The 18,810-nt window shown below is 38.3% G+C and overlaps 2 protein-coding genes across 4 annotated transcripts; both read left to right on the top strand.

Annotated features, from left to right (window-relative positions):
* The first annotated feature begins 597 nt into the window (after positions 1 to 597).
* LOC132187457 (protein transport protein SEC16B homolog) lies at positions 598 to 10,872 on the top strand. 2 transcript variants are annotated; one of them, XM_059601784.1, is made up of 14 exons: positions 598 to 723; positions 932 to 2,835; positions 2,963 to 3,283; positions 3,902 to 4,018; positions 4,121 to 4,243; positions 4,384 to 4,551; positions 7,119 to 7,244; positions 7,349 to 7,483; positions 7,766 to 7,893; positions 8,011 to 8,119; positions 8,193 to 8,501; positions 9,457 to 9,600; positions 9,687 to 9,985; positions 10,195 to 10,872. In XM_059601784.1, the coding sequence occupies exons 2-14, from the start codon at positions 1,093 to 1,095 to the stop codon at positions 10,700 to 10,702; spliced, it is 4,230 nt and encodes a 1,409-aa protein (XP_059457767.1). In that variant the 5' UTR covers positions 598 to 723; positions 932 to 1,092; the 3' UTR covers positions 10,703 to 10,872. The 2 variants fall into 2 exon arrangements, with proteins under 2 accessions (XP_059457767.1, XP_059457759.1); XM_059601776.1 differs by having other exon boundaries at positions 598 to 2,835.
* Positions 10,873 to 11,909: 1,037 nt separating this feature from the next.
* On the top strand, positions 11,910 to 18,427 carry LOC132187474 (RNA polymerase II degradation factor 1-like). Of its 2 annotated transcripts, XM_059601804.1 has the most exons (3): positions 11,910 to 12,549; positions 16,714 to 17,478; positions 17,657 to 17,865. In XM_059601804.1, the coding sequence occupies exons 1-3, from the start codon at positions 12,094 to 12,096 to the stop codon at positions 17,780 to 17,782; spliced, it is 1,347 nt and encodes a 448-aa protein (XP_059457787.1). In that variant the 5' UTR covers positions 11,910 to 12,093; the 3' UTR covers positions 17,783 to 17,865. The 2 variants fall into 2 exon arrangements, with proteins under 2 accessions (XP_059457787.1, XP_059457778.1); XM_059601795.1 differs by having other exon boundaries at positions 16,714 to 18,427.
* Positions 18,428 to 18,810: the final 383 nt, after the last annotated feature.

Genomic DNA, 18,810 nt, shown 5'->3' with positions numbered 1-18,810 from the left:
TTTTTTTTTTTTGACATGTCCACACACAAAGAAAAGATGAGGGGGGATTCAAACTAATGACTTCCATTTTATGAGGCGTAGTTCATAACCAATTGAGTTACCAATTGGAGACAAAAAAAATTGTTGTTTCTACGTACCTTTTCTTGGTTAGTAGGCTAGCAAACTATTAGACTCAATCAATAATTTTTTGGCCAATTTTGAACTTGTTTATGTTTTATTATGACACTATTGATTGGTATAGAGTGATTGTTGTTGTGTATTTTGAGTTGTTTCTATATTGTTTTAATGAAATCTTATCCTACTTTCAATAAAATATAATTCAACTGAAAATCCTATTATTATCGGGAATTTTTTTTATATTGGGAGTGCTATTTCGTAAAATAAATAAGTAAATAAAGAAAAAAAAAAGAAAACAAGAGGAAAAGTCAACTAATAAAATCTTAATTAACTACCTACCTAATTATGACAAAGCTATACATTATCATATGAAGACCCCATTTCACGTGCGCCTAATAAAGTCTTAAACCGTTGGCACGTGGCCTCTATATAAAACCCCCGAATTTCATATAACGTACAACTTTGGTGGGCCGTTTGGTGCACTGCTCTCTCTTCCGAGTATTTTCCCACTGCTGCCGAATCCGTGTTTTGTCTCGATTGCCCATTGTCTCACTCTTTCTCTCTCTCTCTCCCTCTGTGATTCTAATGGCCCTTAATCTCTGACGGGTAAGTGAGTGTTTCTTCTCATTATTTGCATTTAATTACCAAGTCAAACGCTTTAATCTCCAGGGCTTACTTTTTTTTTTTTGGTAAAAATTTGAATGCCAAAAAGTCAAAATATAGTTTCAGTGATTGCGTGAACCCTAGATCTTTTGTGATGTAGTGGAAGAAACCCAATTTACTGTTGTTTTTGTTTGTGGTGTTTTTGGTTTAGATGGTCGGGGGTGGATTTTTTTGATGATTTTGCAGTACCCAGTAATTCTCAGCTATAGTTTGTCAATCCGTTTGTGATGAATTTCGTTTTGGAAGGATAGTGGGATTGGATTTGGTTTAATTTTGTTGTGGGGTTTATTGGAGGATTAGGGTTTGGTGTGTATGGCGTCTACTCCATTTGAGGTGGAGGATCAGACGGACGAGGATTTTTTTGATAGATTGGTTAATGATGAGATTGACTGTACTGGATCTGGGGCTAGTGCTGTGCAGAATGATGTAGTAGATGAGGCAGAAGCGCTATCTAATCTAAGCATTGCCGAAGTGGATGCCACCGGAGTAGACTCTGGTGGCAATATTGGTATTGGGGTTGATGGTGAAATGGGTCTGGATGATCTGGTTGTGTCTGCACCCTTGGATGCCAGTGAGGACACTATGTTTGGTAAAGAGAGCGATTCATTGACGTCTGGAAATGCAAATGAGTCTAACAGTGTAATTGGCAGAGAGAGCATTTCATCACTACCTAGTAATACAAATGAGGGTAGTGAAGTGGGGATAGGGGAGGAAGGTGCATTGGATAGTACAGTGGGTAAGAATAGCTCGCCTTCAGGTATGGGCATGAAATTGGTTCAATGGAGTTCATTTGGCTCGGAGATGGATGCTGGCAGTGGTGGAGTTGGTTCGTACTCAGATTTCTTTAGTGAAATGGAAGATAACTCTGGAGGCCCATTTACGAGTGTGGCGAATATGGGCAAGTCAGGTACAGAATCTAATGTTGTGGATGATGTTTTGGAAAACCCAGTTGCTGATTTGGGGGCCTCGAGTTATGGGCAACATCAAGAAGGCCAATACTATGGGGTGGGTACGGGGCAGCATGTAAATAGTGAGGATTTGAGTAACAGTCATTATTTGGAAAATCTTTATCCTGGGTGGAAGTATGATGCGAACACTGGGCAATGGTATCAGTTGGAGGGTAATGATGCAAATGCAAACACAACCGCAAACATTGATACTAATGCGAATGCAAATGCTCGTGCAATGAGTGATGAGGTTCTTTCAGACCATGTGGTGGGTGCTTATTATCAGCAGCAAATAGGTCAGGCACAGTCTGTTGTTGGAACTGTGGCTGAGGGCTATACAGCTGGCAGTGTCTCTCACCAGAATCAGCTATCTCAAGGAACTATGCAATACCCAGCTCATATGGTGTTTGATCCCCAGTATCCTGGGTGGTACTATGACACAATCACTAATGAATGGAAATTGTTGGAATCTGATATTCCAACTTCAAATCAGTTAAAAAGCGTAGATAATAATCAGCAATATCTAAGCCAGAACGTTGAGAATCATGGGTCACAAAGTGTAGTTAGTCAAGAACATGCTGCAAACTGGGATGGTTCTGTGAGCACTTACAATCAGCAAAGTGTGAATATGTGGCAAACTCAGAATGTTTCCAAGAATGATGCAATTGGATTCAATGGAAATAAAAAATTAGGGAACCATTACAGTTCGGTCAGCCATTTAACTGATTCTGTGAATCAACAATCGAGGTTCAATTCTGTTGGATCACTTGTTCAATACGAACAGTCAAATCAGAGTGTTGATGGTAGCAATAAAGTTTTGGGGTTTCAAAGCTTTATTCCTAATGACCATTTTCCCCAGCATCAAAGTCAGGCCAAGAAGGAGCTAAATCAACTTATGCATTTCATACCTGCTCACTTGGATAGTCAGAAACCAGTAATTTTTTCACAACAGCCGCTCCAGAGTGGGACGCAGTTCTCTTATGCACCCAGTGAGGAGAGGTCATCTGCAGGACGACCTCCACATGCTCTAGTTACTTTTGGATTTGGTGGAAAACTTGTAGTCATGAAAGATAATAGTTCCTTTAGCACAAACTCCTATGGGAGCCAGGTCAGGGCCTTATCTTCTTCTGGTTTCAGTTTCAGATTCATTTATTATTTTTTCTCCTGCTTTATAAATACATCATTCATTTTTTGGCTGTTGCTATAATCGATGTTGATTTTTTCTTCATGTCAAGGACTCGGTAGGAGGTGCGATTAACGTTCTCAACTTGATGGAAGTTGTCATGGACGAAAATGATTCTTCAAGCTTTGGATGGGGTGTCCGTGATTATTTCCATGCATTGTGCCAGCAATCTTTTCCTGGTCCTTTGGTTGGTGGCAATGTTGGAAATAGGGAGTTAAACAAATGGATTGATGAAAAGATTGCTAACTTCGAATCTCCACACACAGATTACAGGAATGCCGAAGTTTTAAGCTTGCTTTTTTCTTTGCTGAAAATAGTGTGCCAATATTATGGAAAAATTCGATCACCCTTTGGCACTGACCAAGCATTGATGGTAAGATTTACTATCTATTTTTCCTATTTAATTCTATTTATATGCAACCTGTCTGGATGTCAGCTGGAAAAATGTACTCTGTATAAATTTTGAAACAAGTTATCTTTATGAACTGGGCCATACAAGGGTATCTCAAGAATTTCTAAAATTAAACGTTTGCATCCATTATGGTGATTGATCCAAATGTTTTTATGGCCTCATCCAAGATGATGAGTTTTTGCTGTAGAATAGGAAGGAAGTGATTCAAATTTTATGGGGATCATAAAATGGCATTTCATACTTATTGATTTATTTTATTCGCCTACTGCTCATTAATAGTTGAATAAATATCAACAAGCAAGTATATCATTTGTTATTCTTTTGATTGTGTTAGATTATATGGCTAATTGGTTTTCATTGAATACTTAATTTAAACTCAATAAGTGTTCTGTATTGTATTGCTTACTTTTAGAATAAAGCATATTTCTTCCAACCTTAATTTCTTAGTAATTAGATGGTACATATAATAGACTGTACGTTGGAGCCCATTATTTTTCTCTGCAAGAAATCAATTTCAACTGATTCTCATGGATTTGATTAGTGGCGGTTATTTTTCTCTGGGTCTTTAAAATTAAATAGGAAAGTGATTGTCCTGAGTCGGCTGTTGCTAAGCTCTTTGCTTCTGCCAAAAGAAAAAGCGAGTATGGTGCACTTGCATGGTGCTTGCAGAACTTGCCTTCTGAAGCACAGATTCAGGTATCCATATTTATTTTCCGTATTTTTTCCTTTTCTCCCTGTGTTTTTATTGGTGATGCCTTTTAGAACTTTAGTAATGTGTTTTAAATTGATCTGCCCTAGGCTACTGCTCTTGAGGTACAGAGTCTTCTTGTCTCTGGTAGGAAGAAAGAGGCTTTGCAATGTGCACAGGAAGGCCAATTGTGGGGACCAGCACTTGTTCTTGCATCTCAGCTTGGTGATCAGGTTCTTGCCATCATATTTTAGCTTTTTTCACCTGCCTCTTCCACCTGTTGAGAATCATTGATGGAAGATACAATTTATCAGAAACGTATGTGTTGTACATTATGCTGACAATTGCCTTTTCCGTTTTGAAATGCTGGCAGTTTTATGGTGATACTGTGAAGAAAATGGCACTTAACCAGTTCATAGCTGGATCGCCATTGCGGACTTTGTGCCTGCTTACTGCTGGGCAGCCTGCAGATGTGTTTTCTAGTGCCACTACTGGTAGCAGCTTACCTGGTTCTGTGGATACGTATCAACAGCCAGCCAAGGTGATATTGTAACTCAATTATGAAAATGATATTTGTGGTTTTGCTCGTCATAAGGGTCTTTTATTTTTTTATTTGGTAGTCATAAAAGTAGTGTTGCTTGCAATGTTGTGCCTGACATAGGATACTAGCTTTAGTGGGCTCTCTTACCAAATCCAATACATGATTTTTAGGAATTCAACACCATAGATTGGGACTCGATTTAAAGGGGTTTTCAGGTTAGTTGGGGGATAAGGGAGGATTTCAAGGTGGTGAAATACATGAATGGGGATAAGGCTCTAGGTTCAGATGGTTTTTTCATGGTGTTTTCCCAATCTTGTTGGGATGTTATCAGAGTGGATGTCATGAAAGTCTTTCTTGAATTCCATCAGCGTGGTAAGATTGAAAAAAGTTTGAATGCTACTTTCATTACTCTTATTCCTAAGAAAGTGTGGGCTGTTGAGGTCAAAGGCTTTCGTCCTATCATTTAGGTGAGTGGTATCTACAAAACTATTGTGCAGGTTTTGGCAAATAGAGGTTGTTAGAAGTTAGATTTTGTTCTCATTGCAAATGAATGTCTAGATATCTTAACTGCTACCTGGCGCGTAATTGTTAATTTTGTACGTATAAAGAAAATGAATGTCTACACCGTCCCGAATCAGGTGAGCGGGATTTTTGTGTAAATTGGACTCAGAGAAGGGTTATGACCACATTAGTTGTGATTTTCTATTTTATATGTTAAGGAGAGATGGCTTTGGGGAGAAATGACGAAGGTGAATTGCGCACTGCATATCCACAGATTGGTTCTCTGTTATGATTAATGGTAAGCCTGGTGGTTTTTCAATAGTTCTCGTGGTCTGAGACAGGATGACCCTCTCTCTCCCCTCCTTTTTGTGATTGTTATGGAAGCTTTGGGTCGAATGATGTCAGCTGCTGTAAATGGGAACTTTTAACTCTGGTATTTCGTGGGGGCTAGGAATGATGATTCGTTATCTGTCTCTCTCATTTCCTCCTTTTTGCTGATGATACTCTCATTTTTTGTGGGGCTTCTCCTGATTATTTTTGTTATCTCGGATTGGGCTGGCTTGTATTGTGCTGAATGTGAGTGGGCTGCCTTGTATTAGGGTTGTGGGGTTTTGTCTTTGCCCCATAAAATATTTTGGCCTTCCTTTGGGGGCTCCTTTGTTCAAGGCTAAATTTATGTGGGATATAATCATTGAGAAAATGGAGAGAAGTTTAGGTGGGTGGAAAGGACTATTTATCTAAGGGTGGTAGAGTAACGTTGATTAATAGCATGCTTTCTAACATTCCTACCTATTTCCTTTCCCTCTTCCCTATCCCGGTTGGTGTTGGTAATTGGTTGGAAAACTTGCACAAGGATTTCTTGGTCAACTTCGACTAGCTAAGCAAGGTCCCTACAGAGCTCTCCATCATCAAAACATCCATAGCTTGAGCAATAGAACTAGCTTTACCTTGCCACTCATAGCTTGATCTAATTTTTCTTTTTAATATATTGTAGTACTTATCAGAAAAAGTGCACTTGGGCTGTATGCATTTTGCTTTTGTTTTTGGTATAAATTATTGTCATTTGAAAGTAAAAAGAAGAAAACTTCTTGGAAAAATGCGTATTTTCCTTTTGTTTATATCTACTGCCATTTTGATCACATTGTGTCTGGCAAGTGAAAGAGATGTGAAAGAAGTATATGGAGTCCTGAAACTGAGATTATCATAGCAATCAATGATAGTTGAGTAAATCACATTGGTGATCCCAGCATATGAATTGCTATAGGTTCAACCAAATCCAGGAAAACTGCAAAACAATCTAATGGAAACAGAATTGCATTAGAAAAAAAGAAAAGAAAAGAAAAGTTATATCATATACAGTGAGAAGGGGCAATAAAATAGCCACATTTTATGGAGAATGAAGAAGCAAGCTGCAGGAATGAGTATCCTATATTCAATTTCTTCTCATTGATCTAGAACAATAGGCCATGATGATCATATTTGTATTATTTCTAAATTATGACTGGTCAACTATAATATTATATATATGAAGACCAGCATTGAAGCTGAAGTCTTGGATAGTGGAACAAAACAGTAGATGGGGTGCTGATGGATGTGAGACCCTTGGATCCATTGCTTGACTTTTCCATCTGTTCCTACTAGTAGGTAGGACAAATAGTTAAAGCTATGGTTTTGTTGGGGAAAGATTCTGAAGGCTAGGATGGGATTCCTAGCTTCCTCAGTGACATTTGTTTTGTCCTTAGAAATAAGGCAAGTAAGCTCAATCTGGATCTGATTTGGAGTCTTGGACCATAGATTTAATCAATATGTTGCTAAGCTAGAGGAAACAAAATGAAATTGTGTTGCTTCAAATGGATGTTAATTATATGATATCCCATGTAGTGCTGATAATATCTTACACTCAAATTGATTTCTTTTTCTAATATTTTTTCCCAACCCCAAGAGTATGATGAAAACAAAAATCCTCATTTATGTCTACTAGTACTAGTTATAATTATGTGTTTTTAAGATTCCTTCAACATATTTTTGTCTCAGCTGGTTTAGGCACATATGTTGTGTATTTACAGATTGGGGCTAACCGCATGCTAGATGAATGGGAAGAGAATTTAGCCATCATAACTGCAAACAGAACGAAAGATGATGAGCTTGTCATCATTTATCTTGGAGATTGCCTATGGAAGGAGCACGGGGAGGTATGTTGCATGTGGTTTCTTTGTATATTGAGCCTTTTCTGTTTGCGTTTCTCCAAAGATCTTTGTGTTTGCTGTCTCATCCTGACTGTTAAGCAATTGTACAGATTACTGCTGCACACATATGTTATTTAGTAGCAGAAGCCAATTTTGAACCATATTCAGATGGTGCAAGACTTTGTCTTATTGGTGCAAATCATTGGAAATTTCCACGTACATATGCTAGTCCTGAGGCTATTCAGGTGTTCCACATTACCCTTTGTCTCATATATCAATTCTAAACTTGGAATTTTCAATGCTAATGCAGGATTTGATTATATACAAATGCATGATTTTGATTCTCCCTGGCAACTTGTATCCAGCGTTTAAAGTTTGAATTTCAGTCTTTTCACTCAGCAACATATTTGGTAGCTTGTAGAATATGTTGTGGATCATGGTCATTATTACCCAGTTGTTTGGAAAGTTTTGCATCTACAAATTTTTCTGAATAACGCAATGAACGAGCTTTCTGAATATTTGCGCAGAGGACAGAATTATATGAGTACTCGAAGGTGCTCGGTAATTCTCAATTTCTCCTCCTACCTTTCCAGCCATATAAGCTTATATATGCCTACATGCTTGCTGAAGTTGGAAAAGTTGCAGATGCTCTGAAGTATGTATGATTGCTTTTAGTGTGAGCAATGGTATTTTTGTCTTCTAAACAAATAAATAACTAAATATGGTTTCTGTAAATTCACCTTTGGACTTAACACATAATATATTTTCTTAGGTACTGCCAAGCGATTTTGAAGTCTCTAAAGACTGGTAGAGTACCAGAAGTGGATATGACCAGACAATTAGCATCTTCTCTTGAGGAGCGGATTAGAACCCACCAGCAGGTATCTCTCCTACATTTATTCTCTTCATCAATTAAGCCAGGCGTTTGACTTATTGTGAAGATATTATTTTCAGGGTGGTTATGGCACAAATTTGGCTCCAACCAAACTGGTTGGTAAATTGCTTACCTTCTTTGATAGTACTGCTCATCGTGTTGTTGGGGGCCTACCTCCACCTGTACCTTCAACATCCAATAACAGTGCTCAACATAATGAACATGCTCATCAACCAGGAGCCCTGAAAGTATCTAACAGTCAATCAACAATGGGAATGTCTTCATTAATGCCTTCAGTTTCGATGGAACCCATAAGTGAATGGACTGGTGAGAACAAAATGCCTAACAGAAGCATCTCAGAGCCAGACTTTGGGAGAGCACTTAGAAAGGTATAAATGTTATGTTTCTTGCCAGCTACTGTTCTCTTTTCTGTTAATTACTTAATCTCTAGGGACATAGCATCCCCCAATCTTGTTTACAAGAGTAAAAATTATTTGTCGTAAATTTATGGACGGCAGCATATATGCTCCTCTTTGTACATTAGTTTTAGTGATTTCATTGTTCGTTTTGCCTCTGCTAGTTAGGTGGTTCATTTTTTATACTTTCGGTGTACTTAGAAGCGCCTTATGCTTTTAATGAGATTGGTTTATTACTTATAAAAAAAAAAATTGGGTAGGATGGGTACCAAATGTGGGTCTAAATTCGAATGGCACAGATATTTGCCACTCGAAATTTAGATCCTCAACATTATATATAATGTGATGAAGAAAGGGACTAGAGCTGGATAGGGGGGTTCTCTTGGGAGTTTGAAGTGTGGAGGAGAGGTGGTAGACCCATGGCGTTGCTTTTGACGATGGCTTTTGCTTTTATAGTTGTGTCATCATCAATGGCCGGAAATACGATGTCTGTATAAAAGAAATGAAAAACAAAGTAAAGAAAAAATAAAAAATAATATTTTAATGATATAAAGGAAGTTATTGTGGAGTGTATTTGAATAGGAAAGCAAAAAATAGTTTAGGGAAAAATAGTTTGGTTCCCTAAATTTAAGAAAAATCAAAAGGAAGCTGTTGCTAATGTTCTTATAAAACTGAGCTTTTAAGCTTTTTAGTTCAATATTTTTGTTTCTCTAAACATCATTCCAGCTTAGAAAATAATCTTGTTAACTCGTAAAAAAATTGAACTTTTAACTTTTCTTTAATCTCATAATATGGCCTATGCATACTGTTACGCCCTGTATGCATGGGGTGGGGGAGGGGAAGGGGTGGTAGGAAAAGTTCTTAAACCAGGTTGATTCCTTGATCGAGGGAGACAGACCTTATACTCTATTGTTTTGTGTTCAATTAGGCTGATTCATCCAAGGAAACAAACTCTTCTGGTATGCAACAGAAGGCATCGTCATCAGGTGGGTCATCTCGTTTTGGTCGTTTTGGCTCACAGCTATTCCAAAAGACGGTGGGATTGGTCTTAAGATCCCGACCAGACCGACAGGTATATGAAGCAACTTCCTCCTTGAAGATCATTTTTGCGTACCGTACCGTTCCTGACTATTTATATCTTGCAATATGATTCTGAAGGCTAAATTGGGTGAGACAAATAGATTCTATTATGATGAAAAGCTTAAGCGATGGGTTGAGGAAGGTGCTGAACCTCCAGCTGAGGAGCCTGTGTTACTACCTCCACCAACAACTGCATCTTTTCAGAATGGAATGCAAGATTACAACATGAAAGATGCACAAAAAACGGGAGTTTTTCACTCAGATAATGGGCAAGAAACTAAAAGCCCACTCTCTTCTGAACGGAATTCTGGGATCCCACCCATTCCACCTAGTTCAAACCAGTTCTCTGCACGTGGGCGGATAGGTGTTCACTCAAGGTATAGGCTCTCTGGGAAACTTCTCTGCTTGGTCGCTCTCTCCATTTGTTTCTCTGTGTTTGTGTGTGCATGTTTCAGTATTATGACATGAAAGTTTTTCTCCCCCTTCAACATGATTGTAATAGAGTAACCACTAGGAAATATATTTGGTTTGCTTTTTTCACGATTGTTTCCAAGTATGCATGTAAAACTAACTGCAATTTCTTCAGGTATGTTGACACATTCAACAAGGGTGGTGGGAGTCCATCAAACTTGTTTCCGTCACCAGCTATTGCAGCAGTTAAACCTAGGGGTGGTTCCAATCCCAACTTTTTCATCCCCTCTCCAGTCGTTGCTGTTGAACAGACGGTTCAAAACCCAGGAGAAAGCATTCTAGAGACTACTGTGAGCAATGACAACCCCCCTTTATATAAGGAGGATTCATTCTCTTCGCAAAGATCATCAACTTCATCATCAATGAGTCTGCAGCGTTTTCCTAGCGTTGATAACATCGTACAAAAGAGAACAGGACCAATGGCTAATGGCAATAGCTTAGCTCCCCCTCCCTCCCGGCGTGTGGCATCGTGGAGTGGAAGCCTTAGTGATCCTTCAATGATGACTGCAGCAAAACCTCTAGGAGGAGAAGTGCTCAGGGTGTCGCCGTCTTTGTATAGGCCTGATGATCCTTCGCCAAATCGTAATAGTTCTAGGGATGATCTTCATGAAGTTGAACTTTGAGGTTTAGTGAATAGTTGTCAAAAGAGCTCACTTGTCACCTCATCTTGCTGTAAGGCTTGGAGACGGAGGATGACAGTTATGGGGGAATTCAGATTTTCAGTGAAATCCCTTATTTACATTGGAAAATGTTATACATCTTAGATCAACATATGGTGTTCAATGTTCCTGCTGATGTATTTGAGACCTGTTGCCATGAGGAAGACAGAGGAGGGTCTGGAAGATAGCATCCCTTCTTTCTATTGTCAGGCTTACCAAAAATTGCTACAAAAATAAATTAAGAAAAGAAAAGAAAAGAAAAGAAAAGAAAAGAAAAAAGCTTGTATACCTTTTACTCAGGCATGGTTATTATCGAAAGTTGTCAAAACACAATGAAATAGTAGGTTTTGGGGGACATGATGTTTTAACTTTATTTCCCTCTTTATAATAGAGCATTTTTTATGAATCTTGGCCGGTTTGGTAATGTGTTTGAAAACTTTCTTGGCATCTCAGATACTGAAAACTCTTCTCGAAATTGATTAACCAAACAGATTTTTAAATGTGGCTCCAACACACACACACACACACACACACATATATATATATATATATAAAATTTAAATTTTTACAAATTAATATTCAACTTTTCTTAAATATGCCTCCCTCCCCCTCTCAAATTAATTCTCAAAATTTTACCAAATAGGCTATTGGGAGTATGTTTGTTAATGCATTTGTTTTTATTTTTGGTTTGAAAAATTATTTTGATGTGAAATGAATATATATATATATATATATATATATATATATATATATGAATATATATATTCCTTGTGTTTTAAAGTGTATTTTCTATTGTTTATTAATATTTTTGTTATGAAAATGTAAAAAAGAAAAAGAAAAAGAAATTAAAGAATATATTTCTAGCGTTCTATGGATTATTTATTTATTTATTTTATCAATGGTTCTGGTTTAATAGTTTTTTTCTTACGCTAAAATTTGAGACATACCATTTTTATGAAATATGTGGACAAAGAGTAATGTTAATTAATAAATTGTTATATAATTGTTATACAACTTAATAATGTAATAGTATAAATTAGTTTATAATAATATACCGAGTAGAATTACTCTTGTAAATTGACATAATGTGTAATAATTGAAGATTAGGGGACTCACTCACCAATTCAAAAAACCTCAGGGACACGCGTGCAATTTCTGCAGAAGCGCAATCACAGAATTCACTAGCTCGCCCAGAAAAATCCTACACGCCATCTTCGCTTCTCTCATTCCCAGTTTCCTCCTTTCCCTCACGGCCTCACCGTAGGGAATACCAAATACCCATAGCAAAATTGCAGCATTCATATCCCCCACAAAATCCTTCAACAAAACAAATACTGCCAGCTTTGCCAACAACAATGGATTTCTCCTCTTATGACTACCACCAATACCAACGACAACCACAATCTCAACAACAACAACAACAGCAGCAGCAGCAACAACAACAACAACAAGAAGCTTATGATTCATCACAAATTCAACCCACCTACGATTACTCATCCTACTACTCCTACGCTCACCAATATGACCAAACTTACCCTTATTACCCTTCTTCCCATGAATACGGCAACACCAGTTCTTATACCCAACAAAATCAGCCCCAATTCCAGCAAGGAGAGGAACCCACTACTTCCATTCACCCTCCAGGGGTCCCAGTACCGCCCCAGCAGCCGACCCATTTGCAGAGCCAGCAGAATGCGTATTACCCACCACAAGGGGCTGTGGAGAATCAGCAACAACTGAATCCGGCTACGGCCCGGGCGGTGGCGAGGCTGTCGCAGCTTACGCAGTTCGCTGGGAATCTGCACCCTACGGTAATGGGTTTTCCGTATTGATTTTATAATTGATGGAGTATGTGAACATAGGCACATGTGTATGTACTTGAATTGGTCCTTTTGTTTGGGAAATTGGTCAAGAATAATATCAGGTGCTAGGAACGTGCTAGCTCTTTGATAGCATTTGTTTTTGTGGTATTATTAATATGTGGGTTTAATGTGCTTGGACATATTTAGGGGTGCATTTGATTGATATAGTAAAAACACCATTTCTATACATTTTATGTCTTTAGCATGATAAGAAACATGGTGAACCGATAATTGAATGTTTGTTTTGTTTTTTTATCATATGGATTTTGTAGGTGGAACTTATGGAGCATGTGGTCTCGTTCAGTTTTTGTAGAAATTACTACAAACTACATATATGGTTGATATAAATATCAGAAATGATAATGAGTATGAATTGCAATCTCTTTTGGAATGTGAATTGTGTGAATATGTACAGACAAATTGAATAAAATAAAACAAATTATTGAACTATATTGGGTCTATGCTTCTGCACTATGTAGATTAGAGTTGTTAAAATTTTTGAAGCTTCATCACTGAAAGAAAAAATAAGTATCCGTTCAAGCTTTCTGAGAAGAAATCTTATATGAAGTGCATAACAGTGAATCTTTAGGAACACAGCCTACAAAATGTGTTATGGAGTCTGTGGGTAAAGAAATTGAAGAGACGGTTGGATAAGTGATGATGTGATAGGACTTTCAAAAAAATAAAAAACAAAAAGAGATAACTAATGATGTAATAAGCATTTAGTGTGTCTTTGTTGCGCTTAATTTCCATTGCTTTTGATTCTCTTGCTATGGTGCAAGATAGCACAGAAACAGCAAATTGATACTATTTTCTAGAATTTTTAGTATTGGGAATTGGATTCTGTGTAGCAGTTTTTACCAATACTTTATTATACTCCTTTTAGGTTGAATTCTCCCAATATTAGGTTGTGACTTTCTTAGTCTTATGGGTTGTTTTATGTCTATTTGTGTGCTTATGTTTTGTGTGACTGTGTGCAAGCTCATGTGCGTGCTCTCACATATGTGTGCGTATGTGTGTGCGAGAAAGAAATGGCTACTCTATAAGAAATCAAAGACTGAGAAATAGAACATCTAAATGATGAAAAGACATTGATATGTAGAGGAAATATGTGAGATTAAGAGATTCACTATACTAATAAGCTTGAGGCGAGAGGTTGAGGTGTCATCACATGTTTGCTGTAATTTGCAATTAAATTAACTAACACAGATAAGTAGTGTCTGCATTCAAGAAAATATAGGTAAGTTATCTCCAGCGGCTATGGGATTCTGAATGTTACACTAGCTTAAATTGTCAATCCAGAAAGCCTTGCTCATATATTCTCTGCTTTATTTGTTTCCAAACAAGATGGCATAAAGTGACCCCTAGAGTTTTGAATCGAACACTGGCCATAGGTAAAACTTAATTCTCTGTGGGAAGACCTTAAACATTCGGACCAATTGGTGCTGCAAGGCTGAAAAAAAAGAGACACCCAATCCCTAAGGTTAAGGCAGTAAGGAATTATATGTCCAGGAAGCAACTTCATATGAGTTAGTTACCTCTTGATTCTCAAAAAGGTGGATCACTAGTTGGTCTTCACGTTATGGAATAACTGTAATTGTTCATTGATAAGTAATTAGCTACAGCGCTGAATCTCATTACAGTTATTGACTTCTCTGTTTGCTATGGTTCTTTGGTTTCACAAGGCTTGGATAATTTTGGTTCCTACATACCTCATTGACGCAGGACAGCCTTTGAAAATTTGGTATTAAAGGCTGTCTTGCTAGGAAGGTGGTGAGAAGGAAATGGATTATTTAGAGAAGAGTAATAGAAGCTTAGGAGAGATTATGAAATGTGATTGCTGGGAATTTAAGCAAGAAAGAAGGAAATAAAAAGCTTATGACAATGCATCGCGGAGAGAGGAAAGAATAGCTGAGAATATCAGCAAGAAAGGGAGGAAGAGCTGCTAAAAACTCGGCAAGTAATAGAGAATAGAGAAAAGACATGGAAAAGAGAGAGGGGAGGGAGGGGGAATTCCAAGTAAAGTCAAACAAACTCAATTTCAATCCATATCCGTCAACATAAGAAGAGTTTGGATACATAATTTATAGCACATGTTACTTCATAAATAAGTACTCTCTAAGTTCTCCCTTTTCCCCTTTCTCCCACATTGCATAGAAAAAAAAGTACTCTTTAAGTTCTATGCAAAGCAACTGCTACAGCTCAGTAGCTGGTAGGACAGATTAAAAAATAGCAGCTGCCTGCTAGAAGCAACTAGCTCTGTTCATTCTTAAGCTCCTCCTGGGTGAAGCACTTTCATTCCTAAGTAACTCGCTACTGTTTGCTTAAATCTTGGAAATCATCACCACAGAAATTAGACACTTAGCTAATAACCATGCTAGCAAAATCCTGAAGCACCCTATTATCCTAAGTTTGTCTTTTCTACATGATTTTTTTCCAAATATTTTGCTGGAGACACTTATGTTGACTGCTAGTTTCTTCGTGGCTTCCTTCAAGTAGGTTTGAGTTCAAAATCATTATTGGTGATGGTTTCCTTTGAGCTCAATCAGCCTGATGCTCGGCTTGGCTTGACTCAGTTTTTGTGCCAAACTTAAGTGTTGGTTCTTTCTTGTTTACAGAGTTCTTTGTGTTGAAGACTATAATTATTTGATATTGTTTTAACATTTTGTGCTCTGTTAGAGTGCATATACCTTGCTGTGCTGCCTCTGGACCTTATGGAAATATCATTGGACAATAGGCTCATAACCTATAGGTATTAAATTCTCAGCAACTTCTGAAAGATATAGTTTTGTAAACCTGGCCACAAATCCCTAAAGTGACCAGATAAAGACAATTGGTCCATTAATTTGCTTATTTACAATTGTGGCTATAGCTTTCATTGCGATATTATTGATGCATAGGTCTTTGCTGGTTGCTTTTTTAAATCAAGTGATCGTTCTTTCCCAAAGTTACTGTTATCATTTGGTTTAGTTTCTGGCTCATAATTATAATTTCGTTGGGCCATTTCTATGCTTGTTCCTTGGCTTGACTGTCTGGTAATTTTGACCGAATTATGTGTTGCACCTTACAGTTAAGGAGGAGGGAGAAATGGTGCTTGTCCCATTATCCAATATGATTCTTTATTGTATTACTGTTTTAAACCAGATGTTTCATTTTGTGTTCTGGACTTAATTAAGCATTGAAACCTGTTTTCAGGGCCTTGAATAAAAGTCACCAATATTTTCTAGATGACCATGCACTTGGTGGTGCCAAAGACGTGGATAATGAAGGATGTAATAATTGTTTGGGGGATTGGAGTTTCTTGGGCCTTTTTGTTAATAAAAAAGTAAAATCTTTGAGAGAGAGAGAGAGAGAGAGAGGACAGTCTGCGAAACCAGTCTTTGGAAATACATATTTAGATTTGTTTCAGATCTACTTTTGACATGTGCCTGGAAAGGTAGTTCTAGATGCTTGGTTTCTTGGAAATTAGATATTTTGCTTTTTAGAAGGTTTCTGCATCTATTTCTCTATAATTAGCAACAACTTCAAAGATACTGACTCAAAAAGCTTCATGGCCACTTTTGCATGACTGCATGCATGTTTCTCATAAGATTGAAGAACTCTTTTGTTAGAATTTTAAAAACCTGCGTCTACAATGCCATCTGACATTACCTGGTTGTCCAATTCCCAGTAATGACTTTCCAGGTCAGTGCCTGCGCTATATCATTACTCATTTATAGGGGTTTTTAATATCATGTAGTTTTTATGCTCTAGTAAACTTGAGTGAATGAGGTCTACTTTTCTGGGACAGGATTTTTGTTCTTTTGGTGTCTCAGTCACACCTTGAAGTCACTTTTAACTTTTCGGTCTGGTTGGTTGTTTGTTACAGTAACTCATTATGTATATGTTGTGACATTTTAATGTCACTGATATGTGTATTAGCTATTTTTATTTTAGATGCTTATTTATTTATTTTTTTTTTGGTGAGTTAGATGCTTAATTTGTTATTTACGGAGATTTATTTTTTAAAGTTTATAAAGCATGTTTTTCCTGTTGGTTTTTCTCTCTGATCTAATAGCATTTAGCAAATACATCAGTACATAGTCCACTTTATCCTTGAATGCTATTCTGCAGATTGGGCATTCTCCATATAGAGGTAGAGGTAGAAGGGGAGGTAGGCCCTTCAGAGGGGGTGGTCGGGGCCATGTTGGCGCAAGACCAGATGGCTCAGCACCCCCTTTTCGTGGCAGGGGACGTGGCCAGGGTGGTGGTAGGCACTTCTCACCACATGGTGCTGCAATGACTACAACTACATCATCTGCACCAGCTGAAGGTGAAGCTGCTTTAGTGCAGCCACCTTCAGCATCGGTTTCTGGGCAGGCACCATTACCTGTACCAGCACAAGTGCCTGCTGCTTCATTCTTGCCACCTCCCCGTATGGCATGGTGTGAACTTTGTAGGGTTGACTGCAATACTCCGGAAATCCTTGAGCAGCATAAGAATGGAAAGCGACATAAAAAGAATTTGCAAAAACATGAGGAGTTGCAGAGACTCAACAAAGTCATTACTGGACAGCAGAATGTGCAAATGCCCAATTCTGAATTGAAACCTGAAGTTGTTCAGTCTGAAAAGGTTGAGGAATTTCAGGAAAAACAACCCCCTCCTGAAAATCTAACCTCTGAAGCTGTTATTACTGATGACAATAGAAATGAAACAGAGCAGGAGACAGATACTGTAGGGAATTCTGAAGTCTTAGCCGAACCTCAGAAGAAACGCCAGGATCACTTTGCAGCTCGGGGGCGTGGTTTGAAGCGAAACATGAGAGGGGGCCGAGGAGGTAAGTATATGAGAACTAATGAAGGAGCAAGAAGGCCAGTTAAGCCCTCCAAATCAAAACAGGTGATTCCTTTACTGTGTGAGTTGTGCAATGTCAAGTGTGACTCACAGGTGGTTTTTGAAAGTCATTTGACTGGTAAAAAGCACCTTGCAAACCTTAAGAGGTTTCATGGCCACCGTGCTTTGTATGGAGAAATTGGGCTTCAAGCACTTTATCCACCTAACCTTAATGCTCCATCAGCGCATGGACAAGCAGGGCCTCAAGCAGTCTACCCTCCTAACTTTATTGCTCCATCAACTTCCGGAACACCTCAAGTCCAACAGCAAGGTGTTAATGACCCCCAGGTCCTTTTGGCTCAGCTGTTGATGACTTATGTGCTCTCTCAAACCCAACAACTACAACCACCAGTAATGGTACCACCAGCAGCCACACTGGAGCCGTTGCTGTTATCCGCACAACCGGCATCAGGATCAAGTCTTGAAAATCACCATCATTCAGGCTCAGAGACTCAACAGTCTGGCTATATATCTGAAGCTCAGATCCAAAATACTGATATGATCGAAGCCAAAGTTCAGCTGCAGCCCGTCGGCCCAGAGTCTGAAGCCCCAGCCTCTTTGAGCACTAACACTAAAACTGAGAATGTAGAGTCAGATATCTCCGTCATGGCACCCCCGGAATAATCCAGGCATGGTGGCTGAGCAAGCTGATGGTGCAGTTGCCTCCTCGGTTTAAGTTGTTCTGCAGAACCAAAAATGCAAATGTAGGAGCGAGTGTCCAAAAACAGCTATATTACCTTTTTGGTCACAGTAGTGTGAAATTGCTTTTGTTTAAATTGAACCTACCTGATTGTCTTTTGTGATCCCCAATCGCAGGAACCCCTCAAAAAAAAAAAAAGAAAAAAAAAGAAGAAACCAAACAATAATTAAAACTACTTATGTTGATGTTTGAACACCGGGCTTGTTATTTTGTTACATCTAGTATACTGTTGATTACCGTCTTCAGATCAAATTATTTCAGAAGCTTCCATAAAAACCTTTGTTCTTGAAATTCACTTCAATGTACGAAGCAAACATTTTATCACGAAGTTGTCGTCAGGAACCCAAAAAGTCCAAAACCACTCTCTTCTCTTTCCCAAAGAAGACCCAGCCGCCGCCTAAGCCTAAGGAGGCTCCTCCTGCTTCCTTTAACAGTTTATGGCTTTCTTTCCTTCCGAGTTTTTCTCTTTTTGAGAAAACTCATTTTTCTCTAGAAGTTTCTTTAGATCTATCTATCGTTTCTGACGATTTATCTCCGATTCTTACGAAATAGTAGCAACATTTCCTCTCCCTCGCCGGGCGCATCACTACCCTCGCGGGTAGTCTCCTCCATCATCGCGTTACAGGCCAAATTTGTAG

This window comes from Corylus avellana, chromosome ca1 (assembly GCF_901000735.1).
Source record: "Corylus avellana chromosome ca1, CavTom2PMs-1.0".
Taxonomy (NCBI): domain Eukaryota; kingdom Viridiplantae; phylum Streptophyta; class Magnoliopsida; order Fagales; family Betulaceae; genus Corylus; species Corylus avellana.
The sequence above is the reverse complement of the archived record's forward strand: the minus strand, read 5'-3'. Positions and strand labels throughout refer to the sequence as shown.